Source organism: Aquarana catesbeiana, linkage group LG11 (genome assembly GCF_042186555.1).
Source record: "Aquarana catesbeiana isolate 2022-GZ linkage group LG11, ASM4218655v1, whole genome shotgun sequence".
NCBI classification, from domain to species: domain Eukaryota; kingdom Metazoa; phylum Chordata; class Amphibia; order Anura; family Ranidae; genus Aquarana; species Aquarana catesbeiana.
This window is the reverse complement of record NC_133334.1, coordinates 63,228,964-63,254,421: the sequence shown is the minus strand read 5'-3', so window position 1 is coordinate 63,254,421 and position 25,458 is coordinate 63,228,964. Positions and strand designations below refer to the sequence as shown.

Genomic DNA, 25,458 nt, shown 5'->3' with positions numbered 1-25,458 from the left:
GGGAGCTGTTGTGTCTGCATTGCACATTCTTTGAAGATTCCAACAAAAAATTGTTTTATCTGCAACATTATTGAAGTGCGGCCAACTTACTTCTCTATTTTATTCAAGTGTCACGATTAGGGATGAGCCCGACATCGGGTGTTCGCATTTCACCGAATACCGAACATTATGGGGCATTCGTGGGAAATTCGAGCGCCTGGCGGAACGCACCATAATGAATGGCGAGACCGTCAATGCACTGCGAGATCTGCTGATTGGCCAAAGCATGAACCTGACCTGCATGCTTTTGCCAATCACAGCGCGCTCTGGTGTGAGAGCCATGATTGCCCAAAGGCATGGTGCCCCACACTATGTAAGGCCCCAATCACGCCCCACACCATGTAAGGCTGCTTACACGGCAGCCGTACATAGTTTTATGAATGAGAGCAGCAAAATTACATTTGTAAAGGAAAACATTTAATTCAAAACTGCTCACGGCTGTAATGTATTGCCGGATCTCGGCAATATAGATAAAAATGATTGAAAAAAACGGCATGGGTCCCCCCCAGTCCATTACCAGACCCTTTGGGTCTGTTATGGATATTAAGGGGAACCATGCGCCAAAAAAATTGCGTGGGGGTCCCCCCAAAATCCACACCAGGCCCTTCAGGTCTGGTATGGATATTATAGGAAACCCTGCGCCAAAATTAAAAAAAATGGAGTAGGGGTCCCCCCCAAAATCCATACCAGACCCTTAACCGAGCACGCAACCTAGCAGGCCGCAGGAGAAGGGGGGACGAGAGAGTGCCCCCCTCCTGAAACATACAAGGCCACATGCCCTCAACATGGGGAGGGTGCTTTGGGGTCTCCCCCAAAGCACCTTGTCCCCATGTTGATAGGGACAAGGGCCTCATCCCCACAACCCTTGCCCGGTGGTTGTGGGGGTCTGCGGGTGGGGGGCTTATTGTAATCTGGAAGCCCCTTTAACAAGGGGACCCCCAGATCCCGCCCCCCCATGTGAATGGGTATCGGGTACATTGTACACATTCACCAAAAAAGTGTCAAAATGGTAAAAATGACAGGAGACAGTTTGGAACAAGTCCTTTACTATAAAATAAAAAGTGTCCAGCGATGTCCATTTAACTTCGATCACAGTGTCTGACGACCCAAGAAAAAACGGAAAATACTCTGCCCTCGGCTATATAATAGCTGTCAATGCAGAAAGCCGGCAGTCAGCAGGAGCCTCCCATGGAGGCGGAGCTTTTTTTCATATTTTTTTTTCTCGGGTCGTCGGACGCCGTGATCAAATATGAATGGACATACCATTTTGACACTTTTTTTGGTGAATGTGTAGGGGTACAATGTACCCGGTACCCATTCACATGGGGGGTGGGATCTGGGGGTCCCCTTGTTAAAGGGGGCTTCCAGATTCAGATAAGCACCCCGCCCGCAGACCCCCACAACCATCGGGCAAGGGTTGTGGGGATGAGGCCCTTGTCCCCATCAACATGGGGACAAGGTGCTTTGGGGGTTCCCCTTAAAATCCATACCAGACCTGAAGGGCCTGGTATAAAATTTGGGGGGGACCCCACGCCATTTTTAAAAAAAAATTTTGGCGCAGGGGTCCCCTTAATATCCATACTAGACCTGAAGGGCCTGGTATGGATTTTAGGGGGAACCCCCACATAATTATCTTTTTAAATTTTGGTGCGGGGTTCCCCTTAATATCCATACCAGACCCAAAGAGCCTGGTAATGGCCTGGGGGGGGACCCATGCCGTTTTTTTCAATAATTTTTATCTATATTGCCGGGAACTAGCAGTTTTAAACATTACATTTTTTCCTTTAGAAATGTAATTTTGCTATGTTCTAAACACGGGAAAGTTGCACTACTTTACAGGCATACTAAGGACACTCCCCAGGCACTATATTTAAAGGAATATTTCATTTTTATTGTTTCACTTTAAGCATTATTAAAATCACTGCTCCCGAAAAAACGGCCGTTTTGAAAACTTTTTTGCATTGATCCATGTCCCCTGGGGCAGGACCCAGGTCCCCAAACACTTTTTATGACAATTACTTGCATATAAGCCTTTAAAATGAGCACTTTTGATTTTTCAAGTTTGTGTCCCGTGACTTTAATGGTGTTCGCATGTTCGCACAAATTTTTTGCCTGATCGCAAGTTCTGGTGCAAACTGAACTGGGGGTGTTTGGCTCATCCCTAGTCACGATCATGGACTGGGTCGGCATCTATCTATGTGTGGAGGGGCTGTGAGTCCATGCACTCACCTACAGCAGGTTTTTTCATCGTTGATTCTGCTTTAGCCCCAAGACCTATAACACAGTCTGTTCCCTTTTTGTCTTAGATTTGGTTACCTGTTGCACCTATCCTTAACCACTTCAATACAGGGCACTTTCACACCTTCCTGCCCAGGCCAATTTTCAGCTTTCAGTGCTATCACTTTTTAAATGACAATTGCGCGGTCATGCTACACCGTACCCAAACTAAATTTTTACCATTTTGTTCCCACAAATAGAGCTTTCTTTTGGTGGTATTTGATCACCTCTGCGGTTTTAATTTTTTGCTAAACAAATAAAAAAAGACCAAAAATTTTGAAAAAAAAAAAGTTTCTTTGTTTTTGTTATAAAATTTTGTAAATAACTAAGTTTTCTCCTTCACTGATGGGCACAGATAAGCTGCACTGATGGGCACTGATAAGGCGGCACCGATGAGGTGGCACCAATGAGATGGCAACGATGGGCACTGACGATTGGCACTGATAGGCGGCACTAAAGGGAACTGATAGGCAGTACTGATAGGTGGCACTGATATGTAGCACTGATGAGCATTGATAGCCGACACTGATGGGCACTCATAGGTGGCACTGGTGGGCACTGATGGCACTGATAGGCGACACTGATGGGCACTGAAAGGCTGCGCTGATGGGTACTTATGGGTGGCACTGATAGACGGCACTGCTGGGCACTGATAGGCAGCACTGATGGGCACTAAAAGGCAGCAATGATGGGCATTAATGGGCACTGATGGCTGGCACTGGATTTCACTGATAGGCATCACTGGCACTGGCAGGAATTTTTTAATGGCACTGATTGGCAGCTGCCTGGGCACTGACTGGAATTTCCCTGGTGGTTTAGGGTGGCATACCTGGTGGTCCAGTGTGGTGGCCATCCCTGGTGGTCCTGTCAGGATCCTGGTGGTCCTGGGCGGGCATCCGAGGGGGGGCTGTGCTAATAAACAATCAGCACAGGCCCCCCATGTCAGGAGAGCAGCCGATCGGCTCTCCTCTACTTGCGTCTGTCAGACGCGAGTGAGGAAAAGCCGATCAGCGGCTCTTCCTGTTTACATTGTGATCAGCCGTGATTGGACACAGCTTTTTACATGGTAAAGAGTCTCTGTCAGAGACTCTTTACCTAGATCGGAGTTACGGTGTGTCAGAATGACACACCGCAATAACAATCGCCACCTGATATCTTGGCGACGTTATATGACGTCCGGTCAGGATATTGCAACTACTTTGCCGACGTCATATTGTTATATGGTGGGCGGCAAGTGGTTAAAGAATATGTAATCTCAACATTTAATATTTCTGATATGTGCCTGATGTACCATGTACTTGTATTAAAAATAATCCTGTTCTCTTTGTATTGCTTCCTTTGTGTGATATCCCTAGTGTTCTTGACAGTCCCTCTGCTTACCTATTAAAAACTGACCACACTAGGCCGAAGAACACATTATGGTCAGTTCTCTAGTTATAATGGGAACTCAGCCTGCTTTCCTTCAATGATCAAACTTGTCCTGACATATCTTCCCCCTGCACAGCCTTTCACCTGGAAGATTAGTGTGATGCTGTTTCTTCTCCCCTAACTCTCTATGCAGCTGAAAACAGTGGGAATGTAATCACTTATAAACAAAGGAAAAAGGTATTTATAATGTTTTTTTTTTTTTTTTTTATATCTATACACAAATGTTTTGCCTTTCATTACTATTTTAAACTGAATAGGTTGTGTTACAAGGTGAGGATTTACAATCACTTTAATTGAAAACAAAAAAGAGGCAAAACAGAATCACGTTGTGAAATCAGATCACTTATGAATTTGGATTACACGTTTCTTATGAGAGCACGGACACTTCTTCTGGACTTTTTTTTTACATATGAACTTTTTCTTCATATGAATTTTTGCCACTTTGTTTACATATGTTCACAACCACTATTATGGATTATTTACTTTGACGTTTACTTTTTTATCACCTTTAGTGCTGCATTCATTATATGTATATTTATTGGTTTTGATTCCACAGCCAACAATATGGTTGCGTAAACTGTTATGGTTTGATATGTACTTTAGATATCTCAGCGAAAGCTTATCATGCATCCTGTACAAAGCCCGTTCTTTACATGTATGTAAACTTGTCAGTATATAATTAAGGAATTTGAAAAGAAAAAAAATACTTACTGTTCTTTAAAGATTCAACTTGCTCTCCATTAACATCAAATATCCACTGCGCTGTTGATTCAAGGTTCACTTTGGAAGTACACATCTCTAAAAACTAAATGAAAAGATACAAATTATAATGTTATAAGTAATTAAACAGTTTAAATATCCAGACAATATGGTCATTGCTTTCTGCATTACTGATTTTATCAAATTTTGTGCTGTTTGTCCACAAATTGATAACATTAGAATTAACCATTTCTTAGATCATTTAGTGCAAAGCGAAGGGCTCCCCCAGTATTCCCTGTTACCTCCCACAGGAACATGCACTCACCTTTCCCCACTCATCCACTGCTCCCCTCAGCTACCAGGACCAAGAGAAGAAAACCCAGTATATGTTCCAAACCTACTTGTTGGCGCGTACAAAGGCCTATGAATACATTTTACAGCCCCATGTAGTAGCCCCTGGCTAGTCAGGAGTGGCAAAACAGTACAGAATTTGTGATTATTTTCACATTGTACTCAGCTCCCCCTGCTCATCCTTCAACTCTTAATGCAACTTAGCTCCAAACACAACCGTTTTAAGCCCCCCGGTGCCCACCCTGCAGCCCTTGGACTTTGGCAGTTTGTAGAAGAAACATTGATTAGGGTAATTATATTATATTGATTTTTACTAGCCATGTTCCCAGTTTTGTATTGTCTTCTGCAGCATATCCCCAGCCAAAAATGTAGCATATGTAGTCCACACTCTCTGACCCTCATTTTCTCTATTAGGTCTACAGTTTTTAACAGTCCTCCCAAGCATTACATATATTGAACATTATATGCGGCCCTTTGATGATGTCAGGGGCCACATTTGAGGCCCCCTTTAGCTCATAAGTTGACAGCTACTGCTTTAAAGCTTTCTGATTGTCCCTGAAGATTGGGTACAGTTGGGAATGATAGCATGTGCTTACCTCATCCATTTGATCCAGTGATGTAGAGATGATATGTCCATCCTGCCCACTGCCATTTTCAAACACCAGAATTCTCCCAGTAGAACTTTTAGAAGGTGACTCTCTGTGTTTGGGTATTTTAAGTTTAGTCTTTCCTATGTTCCATGTGTTAGAATACATAAGACTATTCTTAATCCATGTCAATTTGCCAGATAGAAGAGCAGTCTCTGCAAGAAAAAAATATATGCGTTAAGGAACCCAGCTTTATGGTTATTCGGGATACATTTTGGCAATGAATGGCATTCTGCTAACTCTGGCATTTGCCAAAGTCATCCCTGAAAGCATTTGTGGGATGGTGTGATCTGTTGTGGGTGGCCAGCCCTACAAAAACAGGTTTACTCACTGAAAACTATACATGGTCTACATTTTACCCCTATATCACTAAGATAAGTGAAACAGGGCAATAGGGACTGCTTTCAAATATTGGAACTACATACTTTTACACTTTTATAACATTGTAGTCTTGTACCATATGATCATATTATACTGATCAATAAAGCAACTGTCAGTAGTGGCCCTAGAAGCTTTTGTTAAAATCTGTATTTTTTTTTGCTAGAAATTACTGTAAGCCCCTCCACTCAAAAAATATATATGTTATCAAAGCAGAGACCCTGGAGAAAAAAACATGGTGGTAGTTGCAATTCTTTATGCTGCACATAATGTACACAGTTATTTATCAAAATCACATTCTCAGGAAAAAAAACACTAAAATGAAATTTAATGCAAACAAACAATATTATACCCATTTTTATCAAATACAAAAGATTTGGTTGCATCAAGTTAATAGATACCAAACATGTCAAGTCTTAAAACTGTGCATGCCTGTGAAATTGCAAAAAGCTATGGTACCCAAAATTCTCCATAGGTAATGCTTTAAAAGCCTTTACAGTTTATCAGTTAAACCATGAATTATGGCCTTAGAATAATTGCTCTCACACCGACGCTCATGGCAACACCTCACGTGTGTGGCGCAATTGCTGTTTACATACATGGCCTCACCCTAAGCTGCGCTTTTTATATGAGATGTGCACGTGGTTGACAGGGGCACTTTAAAAATATATATATTTTTTTTATTAACTCTATATATAATATTTTTTTCTACGCTTTCTATTTTTTTTTAAACTGTATTGCTATCACAAGGGGGCTGACAAGCCGCCTATGTGATAGTATGGGCAGGAGACAGGTACTCTATCAGACCCCCAATGCAGCTATTCAATCACAGATTGTCTATGCATAGCTGTATCCATGGCTACACTAGCCGAGGAATGATAGCTGTGTCCCTGGAAGTGAAGTAAATCACGTCTCTTCCAGGGTCATTAGTTGCAGGAGAAATCTGCAAACAGATGTTCCCCGAGTTCCTCTTGCTCTCCCACAGGAACAGGAGAGCCCAGGAACCACTGTGGGTGCCACCGGTGGGGGACGCACTTTGACAGCCCCATAAAAGTGATCAGGTGGTTCTAAAGCTACCCAATCACATTAATCGGACAGCCTTTTGCTGGCTCTTAAAGCCAGTATCAAGCTTACAGCTACAGCAGGAGCTGTGAGCTTGAATTACCAACTTGTCTACCATGTTGTGTATAAACATACCTTGGTATGTTATATGGCTTCCAGAATTTGAAATCCACTGTCTAGTGTGTTTTCTGTGGATGCTTACGCTGATCTATATTGCATGCAAATATTTACCAACATGTCTAGGAGAACTGATGATGATCATTCTCTTTACTGTGTTTACTTTGCATGTGCACAAGTTGTGTGCAAATGCACACAGCAACACTATTTTGGTAATTAAATTGTGGTACAGTACTTTTGGGCACACAGATTTGGGAATTAGGTACTGTTGTTTATAACCCAACCTATAAACCCTAGATAAAAATCTAAACCTTAACCTAACACAAAACCTGTACACACGGACCGAAAGTCGGAAAACATTTGCCAGTTCAAAAAAAAAAAAAGTCCGACATTCGGCCCGTGTGTATGTCCGTCTGTCCAGCTTCTGTTGGATGAGCATACTGGAAAACCAGCATCCGACCAACTCCTGATCAGTGCTCTCAATCGACTGGAGCAGTCAGTCTTTTTTCGTTCAACCCGTTGAGTTGAACGGAAAAAAACCTAGTGTGTACCAGGCCGGCCATACATGGATCAAAATTTGGCCAGTTCAGCAGGGACCGGCCAAGATTCGATTCATCTATGGGAAAGGTTGATTGTACCCAAGTTGATTCATCGATTGACCTGGGTACAAGCAGCCTATTGGACTTGTTACATGTGATTACTGCTGGTGATTCTAGTGATTATTGTGTCCTACTGGCCGGGAAGGCTCCCCGCGCCCCCCCACTGAACACAATAGTGCTGTGAGTTGCACTTTTCCATCAACATTGACGGTGTTGATGAGGGAAATCGAGCAATTTTCTTTCCTTCCTTGTGGTGGACAAAAAATCTAATTATCTATGGGCTGCTTTAGCATTAAACTGACCCTTACCCTAGTCTTAAATTGAAGAAAGAATGCTATTACAACAGAAGGAAAATCACCACATCAGTAATACTGCCAGTACTACATCATCAGTTTCTTGCCCGAAAAATCCTCAATGTCTAAAAATTGGCATTGAAAATTCTGCACTAAATTTCATCAGCAAATTCAAATGATCCACACTCATGGATAGGCAGATGTCTTACAACCTGTTGTTCTCAATGAGACATGTGCCCACCTATGGGCAGCCTAAGTCAGCAATTGTGTCTCTGGAACTTCTGGAGAGTGATCATTACTACTCATCAAACTTTGGTTTTTTCTATAGATGTAGGTGGCTATTTTCTTCTATGCCAGGACTGATCCACTGTAGCAGTTCAGCCTGATTACATTACAAGTGTAATGTACAAGTGTAAGTGAGAATAAGGAGACATTTAGGGCTCATTCCTACCAGATGCGTTGTTTATTTATGGCATTTTCCAGCAGAGAAAAAATTCACATTTAAATAAGACAAAAGAGTTTCCAGCAATGCCCATACCAAGAAAAATGTTGCATGAAAAAACCCTCTACAGTGCATCCGGAAAGTATTCACAGTGCTTCACTTGTTCCACATTTTGTTATGTTTACAGCCTTATTCCAAAATGGATTTTGAATTTATTATTTTCCTCAAAATTCCTCAAAAATCTACAAACACAAACCCATAATGACAATGTGAAAGAAGTTTGTTTAAAATCTTAGCAAATGTATTAAAAATAAAAAACTAAACAAATCACATTTACATAAGTACTCACAGCCTTTGCCATGACACTCAAAATTAAGCTCAGGTGCATCCTGTTTCCACTAATCATCCTTGAGATGTTTCTACAACTTGATAGGAGTCCACCTGAGGTAAATTCAGTTGATTGAACATGATTTGGAAAGGCACATACCTGTCTATATAAGGTCCTGCAGTTAACAGTGGATGTCAGAGCACAAACCAAGCCATGAAGTCCAAGAAATTGCCTGTAGACCTCCGAGACAGGATTGTATGGAGGCACAGATCTGGGGAAGGGTACAAAAAAATGTCTGCAGCATTGAAGGTCCCAATGAACACAGTGGCCTCCATCATCCATAAATGGAAGAAGTTTGGAACCACCAGGACTTTTCCTAGAGCGAGCCGCCCAGCCAAACTGAGCGATCGGAGGAGAAGGGCCTTAGTTATGAAGGTCACCAAGAACCCGAAGGTCACTCTGACAGAGCTCCAGTGTTTCTCTGTGGAGAGAGGAGAACCTTCCAGAATAACAACCACCTCTGCAGCACTCCACCAATCAGGCCTGTATGGTAGAGTGGCCAGAGGAAAGCCATTCCTCAGTAAAAGGCACATGACAGCCCGCCTGGAGTTTGACAAAAGGCACCTGACGGACTCTCAGACCATGAGAAACAAAAATCTTTGGTCTGATGAAACAAAGATTGAAATCTTTGGCCTGAATGGCAAGCGTTATATCTGGAGGAAATCAGGCACCGCTCATCACCTGGCCAATACCATCCCTACAGTAAGGCCCCTTTCACACTGGGGCGGTGGCGGTAAAACAGCGCTATTTTTAGCGCTGTTTTACTGTCGTTTTTGCGGCTGTATTCGGCCGCTAGCGGTGTGGTTTTAACCCCCGCTGGCAGCCGAAAAAGGGTTAAAACCGCTCGGTATAGCCGCAGTATAGCCGCACTGCCCCATTGATTTCAATGGGCAGGAGCGGTGAATACACCGCTCCTTCACCGCTCCAAAGATGCGGCTTGCAGGAGTTTTTTTCTTCTCCTGCCAGCGCACCGCTTCAGTGTGAAAGCCCTCGGGCTTTCACACTGAACAAACAGCAGCGGCTGTTTTGGGTCGGTTTGCAGGCGGTATTTTTAGCGCAATAACGCCTGCAAACCGCCCCAGTGTGAAAGGGGTCTGGAGCATAGTGGTTGCAGCATCATATTGTGGGGATGTTTTTCAGTGGCAGGAGCTTGGATACTAGTCAGGATCAAGGGAAAGATTATTGCAGCAATGTACAGAGACATCCTTGATGAAAACCTGCTCCAGAGCGCTCTGGACCTCAGACTGGGGCGAAGGTTCATCTTCCAACAGGACAATGACCCTAAGCACACAGCCAAGACAACAAAGGAGTGGCTATAGGACAACTTTGTGAATGTCCTTAAGTGGCCCAGCCAGAGCCCAGACTTGAACCCCATTGAACATCTCTGGAGAGATCTGAAAATGGCTGTGCACCGTCGCTCCCCTTTAAACTTAATAGAGGTCCTGCAGAGAAGAATGGGAGAAACTGCCCAGAAATAGATGTGCCAAACTTGTAGCATTATACTCAAAAAGACTTGAGGCTGCAATTGGTGCAAAAGGTGCTTCAATAAAGTATTAACCAAACGCTGTAAATACTTATGTACATATGATTTTTTTCTTGTTTTATTTTTAATAAGTTTACAAAGATTTCAATCCATTTTGGAATAAGGTTGTAACATAACAAAATGTGGAAAAAGTGAAGCGCTATGAATACTTTCCGGATGCACTGTATACAGTATTTTTGATCCACTGGCCTGTGGTAATCCATTCAAATCAGTAAAATGGATTACTAATAAAATAAATGTGCCTGAAAACACATGGAAACAAAAGTTAAAATGAACCTATGTTATACCCATGAATACTTTAATGCCTCTCTCTAGCATGATATACTTACCTTCCCTTCACATGCTTGGTGCTCTATTTAGCTGCCAGGAGCAGAAAAGCTTCCCTAGTTAAGCTACGAGTCACTGAAGCCATAGCTAATACAGGGTTATGCACTGTCACAAAAAGCTTGGTGGTTGGCTTAGCATTGACATTTTCCTCCATACTGGGTATTTTCTTTGCTCCTAGCAGCTGATCGGAGTGGCAGAGCAGTAAAGGAGAGGTAGGCTCCTTTCACATGGTCGTCATCTGTTCAGTTCATTCACAGATTCCGTTTACATCGGTTTTTCGTCATCTTCTGTTTTTTAAATGGAATAAAAAAGCAGACTTGTTCTGTTTAACCACTTAAAGTGTTTGTTACCCAACACTTCATATTCCTGATACTGTATGTGCCTGCTGTACCATGTACTTGTATGAGAAAGTATCCTGTTCTCTTTGTATTGCTTCCTTTATGTGAAATTTCTGGTGTTTCTGCTAGTCCTCTTGCATTCCTATGAAAAACTGACCACACTAAGCAGCAGAACACGCCATTGTCAGTTCTCTAGCTGTGCTCTCTTCCATTGATCAGACTTGTCCTGACACACCCCTGCTGCACAGCTATTCACTGGGAAGCTCAGTGTGCTGCTGCCTCTCCTCCCCCAGCTCTTATGGAGCTAAGAACAAAGAGTATGCATCACTTATAATAAAGGGAAAAAAGGTATTTATAATTTTTTTTTATCTATAGACAAATCTTTTGCCTTTTATTTCTATTTTAAACTGAATGTGTTGTTTTACAAGGTGATGGTTTACAATCACTTTAACCACCCTGGCGGTATAATTACCGTATGTCAAAGCAGTACATTGTTTTGCATAGAAACTTGGCGTTTTATATTGTAGGCCTGTAATTCTTAGTAATAACACACTTAAATCTGTCCAAACAAGAGTCTAGTAGATATCCCGGGTATGATAAAGTTTGAAACACAAAATCATAAATTATAATATAATAAATAACTATAAATAATTATAAAAAATAATAATATAATAATAATAAAATGAATTTCCCCACGATTCACTATCGTTTAATTTTGCAAGTGTTCTAACTATCGCTGTTTTCTAGCTAGTCTAAAACCACTTTTGACGTAAAGGGACAATTTTTGGTTGCTATGGACAATCTCAAGTTTCCAGGCAGAAAGAATAGTATATGTAGCCATGGTGACGAGCACTCCTGACAAACAATCCACCAATCTCCCTGCTGCCAGACCCCCATATATCAATTGAGACAATGAGCAGTCATTTGCGTAGTTTTGTTGCGTTTATTGCGGGATACAACTTGGTTGGGGTAAAGGAAGATATGAGATGCCTATAGCACTTAATGAATTGTCATCACATTTGTAGAACATTGATTAACAGCCTTAGCCCTGAAAATGATGCACTTCTAACATTCACAGTCTGTTTCCCCTGCAGACTATTGCTCCTCTTTCTCTGCACTCACTCCTGCAGACTATCACTCCTCTTGTACAAATCTCTACTGCAAAACTGTTAGATTCCTGTAGCTTTACTTCCAGTATTACGAAAAGGGACCAGTTTGTTGGCTGTACTTGAATGGTTTTGCTTCAAGAAATCAATAAGCCAAAAGGCATGCAATTACCTCTCCCCGGTGACTCAGCGAGTTTGGTAGCTACACAGTCTTTTGGAAGGTATTACCGGAGTGCTTTACCAGGCCAGAGATACTCGGCACCTCTTCCCGATGGCCTAGCACATGGTAATAGGCGGACTACTATTCCCAGCCAGTCCATAACTGCAATCGCTGCGTTCCCCAGCCACGGCATTCTGCACTACTCTCAACACTTCTCCTTTTGCTTCTTGTACACTGACCTTCTCCAAAGGGCAAACTCTGTGTTCCCCGATCACAGAACTCTGCTCTTCTCAGTCCTACTGTTACTTCTCCTTCACTAATCTTCTCCTGTGTACAAGTCCTGTGTTCCCCGGTCACAGCAGCTTGACACCAACTCCACGATGAAGATCTTTATCCAGGAATACATCCTAGCAGCTCCTCCATCCCTCCTCCATGCTCAGCGCGCCCCCCACGTGGGGACGCCTTGCGGCAGCTACCTTAGACAGGCACAGGCCTGTCTAAATTTGCCTACACTGATCTCTCAACCCAGAAAAATCCTATTCTAGCACCTACCTTCTAGTAGAGAGTGCTACATATATAACATAAAACTGCATGCAGAGCACTGGACAAAGCATTAGGGACAAAAGGGATGTGAAATGATTTGATACAGTAATGTAAGCTGTAAGATTACAGTGTACTGTATGTGTTATGTTGTGTACTTTTTGAATTTGCCGCCAGGCTCCACTCCCATGCGTCGCGATGCTCGCATGGATCAGAGCCCGGCACACAGAGCATCGGGCGGAGAGAAAAAAGCCCGCAGACACAGTGGGGGGACATCGTAGGATCCTGGGGAAAGATAAGTAACCTGGACCAGGATCCTGCAATGCAATCCTGAGTGTGGCTTGGAGTTACTGCTAAACAGGGCTTTTTTTCAGCTGACTCTTGGTGGAACTCTGTTCCACCACCTCTGGCTCAGGGCCTCTGCTCCCTGCTGACCACTATTACTTGAAAACACAAAAGTCCAGCTTCTATGCCTACAAGTGACAGCTCCCACAGATCAGATCTCCTGAGTGGCTCCCACTGAGTGAAGGATGGGGACAAGGGAGATGCAGGTACACAGGGTGCAGTGCAAATGCCAACATCACCACTGGAAGATCTCCCCGCAAGTGAGAGAGGTGGAGCCACCTATAGTATGTGGGGAGGTACTAGAGCTGGCTGGGTGCTTCAGCTTAATACAGCAACAAAAATGTGCACTCTGTACATATTGCACTCCTGGTATTTAACCCCTTGCCGCCGAGCGTACGCAGATGTGCATACTCGGCTTTTGGGGGTTATACCGGGAGGATGCCCGCAGCTGCAGGCAACATCCTGGTACTGTTTTTTAGAGCCAGCGATCGGCTTTCCAGCGATAACAACTGATGCGGCTGAAAGCCGCTTGGCTGTTATACCGAAGGAGCGGAGGGAATGCCCCCCCTCCCGCCGCTCTTACCGGTTCCACCGGAAGGCCCGGTCAACAATCCGCCGCCTCTGGCGGATAGTGACAGTCTGGAATGAAGCCGTAAGTGGCTTCGTTCCAGCCTCCTAATTGTAAACACGGAAGCGACATCATGACGTCACTTCCCGTTTACTCGGCTTCCAATGGCGCCGGTTTTTAAAAAATATACAGTATTCAGAACCGCTGAAAATGGCGATCTGAATACTTTGAAGTGCAAAGGAGGGATCGGGGGTCAGAAAAAAACCAGCCATATTGCTGCTCTGTGTACAGAGCCCTGTGTTGTTAGTAAGCACAGGGCTCTATACTGTGATTCGCTAAGCCGATCAGCAGGTTCCAGTCATAAATCATTGGCCGGGACCTGATGACCGACTTGTGCTGTACCAAATAACAGCACAGGTGTGCGTGTGCCCCCTACGTACGTGACCTGGCACAGAGCAGCCACCCCGCCACAGTAAATCTACATGAGGAGGCCCACAAGTGGATAAAGAAACAGACCTGAATGGAAGCAGATGAAAAACAGATGTAAACAGACAATGTCTGTTTGCATCTGTTTGTCTAAAAGATTGCAGTGCTGTCTGTTTTTCAACCGTCAATAAACGGTCAGAGGGAACGCCCGTGTGAAATGAGCCATCACATGTTCTGCTGAAGAAGAGAGTGTTATAGCAAACATTTTGCATGGAAAAACACAGGTTTGTATTACAGCAAAAAAAAAATTTCATCATGAAAGAAGCTCATTTAACGAATGAAGTGAAGGGCGAGCTGTCATTACTGAGTTGTTTTCCAAAGCGAACCTTCTGGGGTTGTCATTATTATCATTCCTTGGCTACTTGGTGAGTCAGTGACCCAAAACAAGAATCAGCATATCAGATAGTCCATCAATACATAGCTCATCCACGCAGTTAGAATTGTTAACAATTAATAGCTAATAAAATGGAACAAAAGGCTATCAATGACATGCAGTAGCATGTTGAAACAAGCACACAATTTGAGCTTTGTGCAATCATGAAAGATTAGCGATACTACATGCTACGTGTGTAGATTACAACCTAAAGGGGTTGTAAACCATTGTGTTTTTTCACCTTAATGCATCCTATGCATTAAGGTGAAAGAACACCTGGCAGTCACTGCGCCCCCAGTGCCCCTGTTTTACTTACCTGAGCCCCTTCATCTCTTTGGCGGGGACGCGCTTTCCCTCTCTTCACGGGGTCCCTGTGTCTTGCCGAGAAAGTTCCCCCGGCGGATAAGGACCCCCCTGTACTGCGCAGGCGCAGCGCTTGCGCAGTACGAACGACTAAGGAGCCGCCGAAAATAGCCAAAGCTGAAAACCTTCAATCAGCTGTACACGGCGCCTGTGCCCTGGATCCAGGTTCACACCATCCAAGTGGACCTAGAGGGAGAATAAAAAAGTGCCGAGCGAAGCGAGGCCGTGCCCGAAGCGTGGTGAGCGAAGCGTGGCGAGCAAAGCGAGCCCGCGAGGGGCCCTCTTACAGGCGCCGTGTACAGCTGATTTACAACTATTCGCCTTCGGCTATTTCCGCCGGCTCATACTGCGCAAGCGCTGCGCCTGCGCAGTAGAGGGGGGTCCTTATCCGTGGAGGGGAACTTTCTCGCCAGAACACCGGCTCTTGATTGGATATATTGATAGCAGCGCAGCCATTGGCTCCCGCAGCTGTCAATAAAATCCAATGACGTGGGTGCCGGGGGCAGGGCCGAGTCCGGGAGCGCGCCTGCAAGGTAACCCCCTCGGGAGAGTACTTCTCCTAGAGGGTTATCTGATGCGGGAGGAGCCACGAGAGCCGCCGGGGGACCCCAGAAGTTGGGGTTCAGGACCACTCTATGCAAAATGAACTGCACAGTGGAGGTAATTATGACATGTTTGTTATCTAAAAAAAATTAAAAACGATCCTTTACAATCACTTTAAGGACCTGTTTCTTCCAACATTTAAAGTGATTCTCCTTGATTGTAAGCTCTAACGAGCAGGGCCCTCTGATTCCTCCTGCATTGAATTGTATTGTAATTGTACTGTCTGCCCTACTGTTGTAAAGCGCTGCACAATCTGTTGGCGCTATATAAATCCTGTATAATAATAATAATAATAATTCTGTCACTAGTGAAATATGGGGGCTGTCATTGCATGGTCCTTCTAAAAATGCTAAATGTTGGCTGTGTCTGACTTTAGTACTTTTAAGCCATAGACCTAGAACAAATTTGATGTAAATCGGTGTCAGGGCTACTTATTTCTGTACTTGCTTCAAGTCACTGTCAAAGCATCAAAATGACAGCCAGGGAACTAGCATACACAAAATGAGAGGTCAGCAGTGGCAGCATCTATTACTTACTCATGACAGATTCCCTTTAAATAATCAGCAATTAATTGCTAATCATTGTTATCTGATTCTCTCAGTTCACCTCTGTGAACTATAGAACACCCTCCCCCTCCCCACGCACACACACAGCGCATTATGAAAAATAAGAACTAGGGCTGCAACTAACGATTAATTTCATAATTGATTTGTTGGCCCATTATAGTTTTGATTAATCGATTAATCTGATAAAAACTGTAAAAAAAAAAAAGTTTGGTGTATAACTTAGTTATTATGTAAAGTTTAAAAAAAGATAATTTATTCTTGAATAGCTATATGCAGGGGTAATTATAAATAACCCACTATATGGTTAGGGAACACAGTTGCTAATCCACGCTGAGAATAACAGAAAAGATCTACACACTATTACAGGTCGAATCTGGTACATATCAGCAAACACAGAGATTAAAAACTTTATTTAACTACTTAACCTCCCTGGCGGTATGATTATTTCGGATTTTAGGTGCTGAAAGCGGTACAATTATTTTGCATGGAAATTTGGCGTTTTATATTGTAGGTCTGTAATTCTTAACAATAACACACTTAAATCTGTCCAAACCAGAGTCTAGTAGATATCCCGGGTATGATAAAGTTTGAAACACAAAAACATAAATTATAATATAATAAATAAAAATAAATAATTAAAAAAAAAAAAAATTAATAATAAAATAAATTTCCCCACGATTCACTATCGCTCAATTCTGCAAGTGTTCTAATTTACTATCGCTGCTTTCTAGCTGGTCTAAAGCCACTTTTTATGTAAAGGGACACTTTTTGGTTGCTATGGATATAACATAAAACTGCATGCAGGGCATGGGCCAAAGCACTGGGGACAAAAGGGATGTGAAATTATTTCATACAGTACTGTAATCTGTAAGATTACAGTACTGTATGTGTTATGATTTTACACTTTTTTGAATTTGCCGCCAGGCTCCGCCCCCGTGCGTCGCGCCGCTCGCAGGGAACGGAGCCTGGCACGGAGAGGCTTCGGAGGAGGACAGAGCCCGCAGACAGTGCGGGGGACATCGCAGGATCCCGGGGACAATGTAAGTAAAGCCACACCAGGATCCTGCGATGTAATCCCGAGTGTGGCTCGGGGTTACCGCTAATGGTCCTGAATTTTAACCCCGAGCCACACTCGGGAAAACCGCCAGGGAGGCTACGGACCAAGCCTATTTTTCAAACTTGGCGTTTACAAGTTAAAATAATTTTTTTTTTGCTAGAAAATTACTTAGAACACCCAAACATTATATATACCGTATATACATAGTATATAATTTTTTCAAACACAATAGAGAATAAAATGGGGGTCGTTGCAATACTTTATGTCACACCGTAATTGCGAAGCGGTCTTACAAGCGCAATGTTTTGGGAAAAAATACACTTTTTTTGATTAAAAATTAAACAACAGTAAAGTTTGCCCTATTTTTTTTACATTATGAAAGGTAATGTTACGCTGAGTAAATTGATACCCAACATGTCATGCTTCAAAATTGCGCTCACTCATGGAATGGCGACAAATTTTGACCCTTAAAAATCTCCATAGGCGACGCTTAAAATTTTTTACAGGTCACCAGTTTTGAGTTACAGAGGAGGTCTTCTGCTACATGTCTCAGAGGGGAGAGGACCGGATGGTCTCCGCCGCTACCGACGGCTCTGGTAAGTGGCGGAGACGTCCAGACCGCGACGGGAGGGGGGGCCCTCTCCCGTCCCCGATAAAGTGATCTCGCGGTGAATCCACTGACTACTGTTATCAGAAAGAGGACCATCTGTCATTTAAGAATATACCGGGGTTATGGCAGCTATCTGAAAAAAACCTAAAGCAATGTTTTGCAGATTTTCAGACAGGAAGACAGGATTGTAATATAATATGCATGACAGACTGCCTTGTCATAGGCAGGTAGCTTGATACAAGCCCTGCACCTGCTGTCACTTATGCTGACCATACACAAACACATTTTTCCTTCAAAAATTTTTGTTCGATTTTCTAATCACTAGTGGGGTCATTGGGTCAAATCGATGTTGGTTTGTGACCACAGTGACGGGAAAATTCTGAGGAGCAGTTAAGAAAACTTTTCTTGACTGAACAAATTTTCGGACAGTGTGGTTTTCGTTCAGAAATGACATGCATTTTAAAAATGAATGTTAAAAGCAAGTGAAATTTTCGGAGGACATTCGTCCATTCATTGAATGTACAAAGGTTCATACAAATATTCTTGTTCAAAAATTGATAAGTGTATGGCCAGCATAAGACATTTAGTAGCAGCAGCGTGCTTTATCACCTGTCATGATGGGATTAAAAAAACAAAAGTTAGCCCTTTAGAGTACAAAAACAGCAGATAATCACTACTATGAGTGGTTAATTTATACTGTGAAACAGTGAAAGTAATTTTATATATATATATTTATATATAGATATATACACACAGTATATATCTATATATATATATAGATATATATATATATATATATATATATATATATAATACAGGATATTTTAACTTGGAGTCAGAGATGAAGCTATATGAAGTGTGGGGGGAGGGGGTATATAAATATTTTCTATTAACCACTTCAGCCCCGGAAGATTTGGCTGCTCAATGACCAGGCCATTTTTTGCAATACGACACTGCGTCGCTTTAACTGCAATTGCGCGGTTGTGCGACACTGTACCTAAACAAAACTGTGTAAATGTCACTGGCAGGGAAGGGGTTAACACTAGGGGGCATTTAAGGGGTTAACTGTGTCCCCTTGTGTGTTCAAACGGGGGGGGAATGTGGCTGACTAGAGGAGGAGAGAGATCGTTGTTCCTACTTAGTAGGAACAACGATCTCTCTCCTCTCCCCTGACAGAAATGTGTGGATTTGTGTGTTTACACACACACAGAGCCCGGTTCTCGCTCTGTCATGAGCAATCGCGGATGCCTGGCGGTCATACAGCGTCTTAAAGAGCCGAAGTGCAGGTACGACGGCTCGCTCAGGGGAGCCATTCTGCCGCAGTATAACTGTGGCAGCTGGTCAGGAAGGGGTTAAGGGTGAATCGTAAGTAACTTAAGAGTAAGAGGTCAGTAGGATGTAATGCAGAGTTCAGGGATTGATAGTAGGTAATGCAGAGCACAGGGGTCAGGAGGAAAGCAGAGTTCAGAGGTCAGTAATATATAACGTTGAGTGCAGGGGTCAGGAGTGAGTAATACAGAATGCAGAGGTCAGGCGCTTGAAACATACAGGGGGCAGAAGTAACAGGTCAGGAGTATGTAACACGGAGAACAGGGGTCAAGAGTATGTAACAGGATTCAGAGGTCAGTAGTGTATAATGCAGAATGCAAAGGTCAGTAGTAATGCACAGTGAAGAGGTCAGTAGTACATAACACGTAGTGCAGAACTCAGGATTAACTAACATATCCCCCACAAGAAAAACTACCTCCTTTCCACCAGCAACATCTACCCTTCTAAGCTAAATTCCCCCTAAAGCCCCATACACACTATCAGATTTCTGCTGAATTTTTCCTTCAAATTTACCAAAACCATATAATATGAGGTCAAACCTTAGGAGTTTCAATTTGTATGCAATCAGGCAGGCCCTTGCACTACATGGTTTTGGTAGATCTGAAGACAAAAATCAGCAGAAAATCTGATAGTGTGTATGGGGCTTCACTCTGCAAAATTCACTCACCAGATCTCAGATGCAGCAGTACCCAGAAGAGTGAGGGAAGTCCTCCTAGGTCTCCCCTCTGTGACATGTCAGAGCCAAGCAGGAGCTTAGGACTTTCCTCAGCTCTGCAATGCTTATTACCTCTCTGATTTGAGGCTGGATTCACACCTATGCAGTTTTAGTGCTTTTTGCATTTTGCAGATTTGCACTACAGTCCATTTAACATGGTTTCCTATGGAACACATTCTGTAGTGCAAATCTGCAAATTGCAAAAAGCACTAAAAATGCAAAGGTGTGAATCCAGCCTTATGCCCCGTACACACGGTCGGATTTTCTGACGGAAAATGTGTGATAGGACCTTGTTGTCGGAAATTCTGACCGTGTGTAGGCTCCATCACACATTTTCCATTGGATTTACCGACACACAAAGTTTGAGAGCAGGCTATAAAATTTTCCGACAAAATCCGTTGTCGGAATTTCCGATCGTGTGTACACAAATCCGACGCACAAAGTGCCACGCATGCTCAGAAAAAATAAAGAGATGAAAGCTATTGGCTACTGCCCCGTTTAGAGTCCCGACATACATGTTTTACGTCACCGCGTTCAGAACGATCGGATTTTCCGACAACTTTGTGTGACCGTGTGTATGCAAGACAAGTTTGAGCCAACATCCGTCGGAAAAAATCCTAGGATTTTGTTGTCGGAATGTCCGATCAATGTCCGACCGTGTGTACAGGGCATTAGGTTTGAGAGGCAGCAACCACTTCTGTGCAGTGGGATAGGGTAGGGATCTGCTTATCCCATGGCTGTGATCAACCTATTGCGGCAGTACAGTCAGTGAGTGTTGTCACTTTAGGATGAGAAGTGTGTTACTGGTAAGATCACAAGCTAAAAATAAAGATAAAAAGCCTGAAAAATCAAACAAATGCAACCACACTATCTATAGACTGCTATATATTACATTTGTGCTTTTTTTTTTACACTTTAAAAATTAAACTGAAATAATAAAAAAAGTGCCATGAATCAATTTGATAATTGGGAAATCAAGCAAATTTTACCCTTCTCAGCAGATCGTACATGTTCAATTTAGATTAATACACAAATTTCAATTTCCAGTTTATAGAGATTCACTGATACATAAATCCAAACAATAAAAATTATTTAAAGACATGTTTTCATATTGGAAAAATCTCCAAGCATACATTTAGAGGAGTCAAAAATTTCTCAATTGTGAATGAATTTGCCCATCTCTGGTCCCTTTAATTACATGAACAATAGTCTCTTCAATCTGCAGCCTTCTGAAAGGGAACTCGAGGACTACTTCCAGTAGCTTCCCACTAAGCGTGACATAAGCTGTACCAGCCTGTCTCTGCTGATAGCTTGCATAAATCATCATTTTTGAAGGGAACAGATGTTCATGGTATGAAACAGTAATACAACAATTTAGTCATAATTAAAATTCACCTTAGCATGCCTTTATCAGTGATCAGAGAACCATTGAGCGTCTCATCAACACGAAGAAAAAAAAATGTCAACTTCTTCTTACAGTTGAAATGATAACCTTTCTTTAACACTGATTTTGGTAGCATTTTTTTTTTTTCATACCTCATGCTTGTGATTACGTGACAGTTGATTGGTGAGTGTTTCTTTGTGTTCTTTTATTACAGAAATTCAAATATAGCAAGGATAATTAGGAATAAACTGTACAAACATTATTTCATGACTGTGTTTCGTTAAGTGAAAGCAATGTATGTTTTGGAAATTGTATATTTTGCAGTCGTTAACATGAATGGAAGTAGAGGAAGTCATCAAGTCTCGTAAACGTAGAGTAGCAATGTTCTACATCAGAAATGATGGCGATACAAAGTCTAACATTCTGAAACAGCTTCATGAAGATCAGTTAAAATCTCATACAATTTTATTATTGGAGAAAGCTGTGCACCGCCTGTCATTTCACAAGGGAGCATGAACTTGTAGGCAGTTGGTGTCTGATAGGACCATGCTGGTGCACACAAATACTTGATGATCCTGCCAGAAATCCAGAAACCTCCTAATATCCTGTTTGAGATGACAACTCTGCATTTGCTGAACTGAAAACCCACACTGTACTCAGTCCTTCCTAAATTTTACCCTGCTGAATTGCAGAACACCTCTTCCTTATCGTATGTAGATAAGGAAAGTGGAAGGTGTTCCATAGTCTAGTGAGAGAGAACTGGGCAGAGCTGATAACACAACTTGGAATTTTAGTGCAGAAGTGGCATTATGTTGTCAACTCAAAAAAAAGTAAGGCAGCATACAGGTGAATCATTTTTTATTTTTTTTTTTGTTCAACAACATCCACACATTCCATGTGAATGGGGCAATCTACCCCACTGCACAATTGTATGTTGACAGCAGGGAGAGATCCCTGCCATTAGAATATACTGATCAGCACCGCCGGCCATAGCTGGCAGTGCTGATCGAGTTGAGAAAATGCAACAGGGTGGTTGTACAGAAGTCGATAAGTAGAAAGACTTCCATACAACCTCCCTGCCCATACATGGATCAAAATTCAGCTGGCCCCTGCCGAATTTCAATCAACATATGGTCGGCTTAAGCCAAGAGCTCAATAGATTTCTAGATAGATCAACAGGTAGTTTTCTGTACTTGTAGCATTTGTAAAGGGATAAACTATTGTGAAATATGCATGTATTGCAATGATGTACTGCATACTTTTTTTAAATTTTGCCCTGACATAAATTTTTATGTTTTTTTTTATTTATTACTGAAGGAGTTTTCCATTGTAATCCTTAGTCTTATTAATTTTAATATTTTTATTTCCTTACATAGCACTGTCAATGTATACAGTGCTTCATATATACAGTATATTGTACATATACTGTATATACATGCACATCAGTCCCTGGCCTCAAGGAGCTTACAATCTAAGGTCCCTAACTCACATTCATACATACACATACTGGGGCCACTTTAGACAGGAGCCAATTAACCTACCAGCATGTCTTTGGCGTGTGGGAGGAAACTCACGCAGGCACAGGGAGAACATGCAAACTCCAGGCAGGTAGTGTTATGGTTGGGATTCGACCCTGCGACCCTAGTGCTAGGCAGGAGTGCTAACCAGTTAGCCACTGTGCCGCCCACGATAATAAACCTTGGAATTGTCGTGATTCACCTCCTTACGCCGCACCTTTTGGACTCCAATATCCAGCAACATTGATGTTAAGTGTGGTACATAGGATCTTGGGATGTGTTTTTGAAGATCTCTTGGAAATTTACTGTGGATTCCCGCTATTTAAGCTTGTCAGCTGGGACACAAGTTGGTGTTTTCTCGGCCACTCACCAAGGTGAGCAGCATACATTGATTCCAATTTATCTGTCCATCTACTGATATTCTTAAATGTGCTTCACTTTTGTTCTGTTTTATTGTAATCCATAGTGACTGCACATATGGAAGAAATTTAAAGTGGCCCTGTGAGAAAAAAAAATGGGAGCTGCCATTGCCAACTTGGATTTTAAAGGTAAACACTCCAAGGCTGTCCTTTTGATCCTGCCTTCAATATCTAGCCAATTACTGACATGGAACAAGCATGCAGGATAAACGTTTAGCATTTTCAGACTTTGACAGATGTATGTTTGTTTCAGCTCAGTGAATCGCTATGCAGAATGAGGTTGACTACTCCATGGTCTGCACTTTAGGAACCAAGTCAGCATTGGCAGTTCCAAGATTTCTATTGACACACATTCACTTTAAGGTCACTCAAGTCAATCCCTGAAGAAGGACTGAACGTGTGGAAATCCAGATGAGGCAAAACTTTTATTTCCTTTGGTTTTTAAGAGAAACATGTCTTCCTGTTTTGCAATTAATTGTCTAGCATCTGAGGAGTGTTCAATGCTGACATGTTCTTCTAGTCTTAGCTGTCTTAGAGCATTATGCATACGCCATTACACATATAAAGGCACACCTTTATTGGTGCCAAGTGTATGAGCACCCTTGCCAGCTTTCTAAATCAGGCTGGAAATGTTGGTCTTGCCTCAGTTTGCCCTAATCACACCCTGACCCTGTCATATTAACACCCTGAGGCTTAGTACATGAAAGCATCATATACTGGTGTGCAAGTAGTGTTCATGTCAGGCCACACTCTTACAACATCACATCAGGCCACACTCAAAATTTTACCTAAGCAAGGGAGTGGCTCAGACCAACAAATCTAGTTATTTGAACAGTTCCACTGTTATTGCCAACACTGCAGCTCAGTTTTAATTGGACAAGACACTCAGCATATTACATCAGATTTAACATTAGATAATATGTTAGATGCTTGTATGCTAAGTATAGTGTAGGTTTTCCTCTTTATTACCTGTCACAGAGATTATAGTCCTCCCCTGAAAAAGCTTTTTTTTTTTCCTTTCTCCCCAGACAGTAGGTGCCATCTTTGTAAAGGCAACATCCACAGTGAGTTTTTATGTCCCAAAGATAAAACAATTATGGAAACCCCAATGTCTTTCTATTCTGATTATTTGTATATGTTCTACACAACTCAGCACCCTTGCTCTCCCTGCTTGTAAACAACCAGTGCAAAAATATATCACAAAAAACAAAGCTTAATTTCTGAAGGTAATCATGCACCAAGAATCCCAAACCATAAAAGGCTGACTTTAAACTTCCTTGATGTTGATGTCACCCTGACTCTATATGGCACATATTTGGAAAACAAACTAAAGTAAAGCTAACCAAAGCCAATATTTAATTTTTATTTTTGAACAAAGTGAGTTGAATCAGCTGTCAGCTTCTTTTATCTCTTATAACAATAATTCAAGAAGCAAAATTATACAAAGAAAAAGTATTAGGACCAGTGTCTATTGGCTTTGATATGCAAATGCAGGGTGCTTTGGACATCAATTTTCTGAGATCATTCAGAATTCATAGCAGGTACATTTGACCCGAAGTTGACCTGCATTTGACCGACTTTGCATTCCCTAGACTTTTAGGGGGGGGGCAGTTCTAAAGTGAACAGAAGCCAACTGACACAGGCCCTATTTTCTCATACATAAACTAACCAGAAACTATTTTTTTTAGAAATAAGACTACTTATGCCGCGTACACACGACCGGTTTTGCCGTTGGAATAAACTCAGAAGGTTTCTCTGATGGAACTCCGATGGAATTCCATTCAAGCGGTCTTGTCTACACACGGTCAAACCAAAGTCCAACCAAAGTCCAACCGTCCAGAACGAGGTGACGTACAGCACATACGACGGGACTAGAAAAAGTCCGTCGGAACAGCATACAGACGAGTGGTTTTCCCGATAGGAATTGGTTCCGTCGTAAATATTTAGAACATGTTCTTTTTCTAGGTCCATAAGAATTTTCGAAAAAAAAAGTCTGATGAGGCACACACATGATCGGAATAGACGATGAAAAGCTTCCGTCTGACTTTTTCAGTCGGACATTTTGCTCGTGTATACACGGCTTTAGTTTCTTCTGAACATACCTGTGCATGTTAAAAATTGAAGCAGGGCTAAAGATATAAAATTGTCTAACAAAGATGTGATTAATAGCATTACAAAGATGTATAAAAATTATTATTATCCCGACCCCCCTCAGCATGGAATACTTATTGATCTACATCCCTAGATATGGTAGCTGAAAGTGTATATCTAAACTATTTTTTGGCGGGATGGAGTAGGGAAGTGTTAAACCCTTTATCGTATTATTTTTGCTGTCTGTTTCCCACTGGGGAGATTTCCCTTCATTTCCTTTCCTAGAGAATCAATAGTA

The 25,458-nt window shown here is 42.2% G+C and overlaps 1 protein-coding gene across 1 annotated transcript in view; it reads right to left on the bottom strand.

Annotated features, from left to right (window-relative positions):
* Positions 1-25,458, bottom strand: part of DCDC1 (doublecortin domain containing 1) — a 690,767-nt gene that overhangs the window by 528,585 nt on the left and 136,724 nt on the right. The window contains exons 6-7 of the mRNA XM_073604506.1: positions 5,391-5,596; positions 4,456-4,549 (exon numbers count right to left, since the gene is read on the bottom strand). Coding sequence (XP_073460607.1) covers positions 4,456-4,549; positions 5,391-5,596 — 300 coding nt within the window. The remainder of the gene's footprint in view (positions 1-4,455; positions 4,550-5,390; positions 5,597-25,458) is intronic.